The sequence below is a fragment of the Pteropus alecto genome, unplaced genomic scaffold (genome assembly GCF_000325575.1).
Source record: "Pteropus alecto unplaced genomic scaffold, ASM32557v1 scaffold190, whole genome shotgun sequence".
NCBI lineage: Eukaryota > Metazoa > Chordata > Mammalia > Chiroptera > Pteropodidae > Pteropus > Pteropus alecto.
In genome coordinates, this window is record NW_006430462.1 from 2,741,469 (window position 1) to 2,745,948 (window position 4,480).

The window sequence follows — 4,480 nt, forward strand, 5'->3', positions numbered from 1 at the left end:
TATAGACGATGAAATATTACTCAGCCATAAGAAGAGATGAAATACTGCCATTTGCGACAACATGGATGGACCTCAAGATATTCATGCTAAGCGAAATAAGCCAGACAGAAAAAGTTGAAAATCACGTGGTATCACTTATATGTGGGATATAAATCTAAAAAAAACAAATGAATGAGACAAACAGAGACTCATGGACATGAACTATAGACTAGTGGTTAGGGTAGGGGGTCGGGGAGGAAAGGGTAGTTAGATGGTTAAAGAGGGTTAAATATAGAGGGGGAGGGGGAAGGAAAGTGGGTAAAGGGGATCAAATATATGGTAGCTGAAGGAAACTGGACTTTGGGTGGTAAACACAATAGAATATACAGATGTCAAATGATAATGTACACCTAAAAATTATATAATTGTATTAACCAATGTTACCCCAATAAACTTAATTTAAAAAATTAAAAATAAAAATAAAAATAAATAAATGAAAAAATATCCCATTTCCAATGATACGCATTAAATATTTAGAGAAAAACCTCCCCAAAAGTATAAATCAGTGAGGAATATAAAAGAGTAAATGGAGGAACAGACCAGGTTCATGAATAGAAGATAAACTATTGAAAAGATATCAATTTATCCATAATTAATATGTAAATTTATTACACTTCTAAGAAAAATTCTAAAGAAAGAGTCTCCAAAATTTGACAAAATAATTTTAAAGTCTATTTGTGGAAGTAAGGGAGGAAGAGAGAAGAATATTCCAGAACTTTTTTAAAAGAATATTTGTATGAGATTTGTAGCAGATAGAAAATGCATTATAAAGCAATAATGATTAAAATTGTGTATTAGAACATAAATTGCCCAACAGTTCAGTGAAATAATATAGCAATACTCAGAATCAGATCAATATAAAATAACCAATATCACAAAAGAAAAAATTAGGTTGAGTAATAAAGCTCCTTATAAAAGAAATGTGAGCATACAACTTTTTATAAAAGAAAATTTTAAAAAATAGTTAACCCCAACAGAGATCAAACTAATGCAAATTAAAATAATAAAATACCAGGGTTTTTTTACATATCAAATTGACTTTACTTTTAATAGTAATATATAGCATTAGTAGTACAAAGATATGAAACCTTTGACACATTGCTACAAGGAATGAAAAAAGATACAGCCTTTTACAGGGCAATTTACAATAAGTATTAGAAGTCTTAATGTGTTTTTTCCAAGCAAGACCACTTCTAAGAATTTAACCAAAGGAAATGATGAGAGATAGGTTCAAAGATTTATCTACAAAGATTTTTTCCAGATTTTATAATACCAAATATTTTGAAACAAATTAAATGTATAACAGTATGGGAACAGATGAAATAAATTATAATAAAGCCATAAGACTTTCAGTAGGCCATTGAATACAATGAAGAAATGTTTAAATATTAGTGGAAAAATTAATGAAAAAAAAAAGTTACAAAACAGTATTACGATAGGATTTAATTTTATTTGAATAGGTATAAACAATTATAACTGCATATATGACCAAAAGATTATACCCAAAATATTAACAGGATAGTATGCTTACAGTTGGTTATTTTCATGTAATTCTTATGTAATTGGATAAAACTAATAACTAAAACCTTTATAAAAACCAAGAGTCTGTGACTGACTATACTGAGTAGGATGGTGGAAAATACTTGATTTTTGCTAAAGGCATGAACTATCTCATCACTCAGCAAAACATGACTGATAATGCTGATCAGGTTTTAGGACCCTTTTGCCAATTTCTGTGTCTCACTCAGGGGCCAACTTGAGTTCCACCTGTTTCACAACAATTCCTCAAGTCTATACCAGCCTCTGCCACCTCTAGAATTCCAGAATATTGGCAATGATTAAGAGAACATAAGTTATTGCTCAAGCAATGTTTTAATATTTTTGTTGTGTTCAAGCTCTGTCTCATAGAGAACACAGGCCCCTCAAGGGGAGTGACCCCATACCCACTGCCTAGACTTTGAACACTTGCTCTGCACACATTAGGTGCTTCATGAGCAGATGCCGCACTTAAAGTCCAGAAGACTGGTCAACTACAACCTTGAACTTAAACAAAATACATATTATTGTAATAATTCCCTTCAGACATTTTATATATTCCTTTAAGTTCTGAACCAATATTAACTCCAGTCTTAACAACTGGTGGCTGGTTTCAGGGATATGGGAATAAAAATTTCCAGTTAATTGCAGGCAGGCAAGAAGCAGCACTCAAATTTATCAATAAAATTAATGGTACCCCATATTCCAGAGGCAAACACAACAGAAGAGACACACAGTGAGAGAAAGAAAAATTCTATAGGTCAGTTTAGATATCAGATAAATACGCCTCAGCAACACAGGGCAGCCAGCATGGGCTAGACAGCAGAACATCCCCAAACAAGGCTTCTGCTGTGGTCAAGCTATGACTTAACAGGCAACCAAAGTAGGCCCAAGTGAAAGGGGAACAGCCAAAAGTGGGTTGTAAAACTTACTTAGGTTTTGATAATCTGAAAAATTGAGGAGACCATTAATTATAGTAGCTGGACATTATCTACCCCCAGAGAAGAAGAGGAAATAGGCTTAAAAATCAGTCTTAGGGTCTCTTACTTATACATCAGAGGATTTCTCAATCAGCAGGCTTGTGATAACTACTGCAGTAGTGGTTAAGCAGAAGCCAACAGAAAGGGGAGAAAGAATGTCTATGGAAGGTGGCACCTTTAAGATGGGAAGGTTTTGGGTAGGAAACTGGTACCAGTATTATCTCAAGTCCCCTTTAATCCTTATAATTCAATGATTTCTTCAAACTTATTGTACAGCACAGGTTCATAAAACCCAGATAACATATGCTATAGAAAATTACACTGTTAAGAAGAGGGAAGGCAGAAAATTTTGACTTTTCCTTTTTAATACCTATAATAATCTTATGCCTCTAATTAAGTCTTTCTATCTATTCAGTAACTGGGTTAATATACACATCCTGAAGGTTAGGAAAATAGAGTATAAATGCAGCTCTTGACATATTTATAACTGTTTCTTCACAAATGGCCCTATCTAGACAACTACGCTGTTTTAGTTCTTAAACCTTACTCTCATTTCTTAATGTCATCAGTATATCTGCCTCCAGAAGTCTGATCCCGCTTTCATTCTCTTAACATAATGAAATCAGATTATCTTGCTTATAAAAAATGTTTGTAATCTTAGAATAAATAAGCAAAGAGAAAAGTGGTTAAGCAATTCTGAGAATAAAATTGCCAAAAGTCCATGGCCCTTAATGGTTTATTTTGGTAGTTTTCAAAGGCTTTTTTTCTGACACCCATAGATAAGAGAGACTTTGTAGAAGTCTGGTCTTCCCAAGGGGAGATTCCAGCATACTGTTGAAGCAAAAGCTGTTTTCTTCCCCAATTCCTTCCTAGTGTTCTAGAGACTAAATGCTGGATCATTTAAATAATGTAATTAATCTCCATAATGTCCCACAGTGAAATTCTGAGGTATAAATGCAACAAAATGCATTTCCCAAAACATAGATTAATTCGTAAATTTATTGTCACCTCTTCTATTAACCTTTTCTTCCTTATTAATAATATATTAAAAGCCACCATTTATGGAATTCCATTATGGAATTCCAGGTATCATGCTAGGTACTTTACATATATTATTGATAATAATCCTACCACAACTGTGCATAGAAATAGAATCATCATTTTCTGAATAAGAAGTCAGAGGCAAAAAGGAATTAAATAATAACTTCCCCAAGATCACAGAGCTAGGAAATACTGGAGCAGAAATTCATTCTGGGTCTATCTCACAACAAACCTCACCCTCTTTCAACTCTATAGGTACTTTCTCATTGTGTCATATCTACTAGAAATCAAGTCTCTGAGACTGTTACATTTCATTTCTCTAATAAAGACTACGATGATATTTCTTTATCATTACAATTCAGGTCTCTCAATGAGACTTAATATGCTTCTAATATCTGAGATAAAGATTCACCAAAGAAACAACGTGAAGGGTTGCAGTAATAATGTCCTATCTCAAATAAAGCATAATGTGTTTAATTTAATGAATATGTCAGGATGATATAGCTTTTTGCTAATTTTACATTCATCTACTGCACAACACATTTGAAGAGAATAAGAACAATGCATCTGACCAAGCTGTTTAGATCCTGAGGTCAGGGACCATGTCTTATTTATCTCTATAACCTCAAGGCCTATATGTGGTAGATGTCCAATAACTGGTTGTTAATTAAAGATAGAAGCAATGATTATCAACTTCTTAAAGTAATATTTTAAGGTACCTAAAACATTTTGAATAGCAAAAAAGATTCTATGTTTCAAAAGAAATGTTTTTGGTCTGCAGATAAACTTCCTACCTCTCGATCCTTGAGTTTCATGGCGAGCACCAACTGATGCCTGTGGTTAGTGAGGGCCTCCCGATAATTTCCTTTGGAGAAGAATGCAGA

The 4,480-nt window shown here is 33.3% G+C and overlaps 1 protein-coding gene across 1 annotated transcript in view; it reads right to left on the bottom strand.

Annotated features, from left to right (window-relative positions):
- Positions 1-4,480, bottom strand: part of TTC28 (tetratricopeptide repeat domain 28) — a 624,192-nt gene that overhangs the window by 292,051 nt on the left and 327,661 nt on the right. Inside the window, 1 exon segment of the mRNA XM_025047844.1 lies at positions 4,391-4,480. Within this exon segment, the coding sequence (XP_024903612.1) occupies positions 4,391-4,480 (90 nt within the window).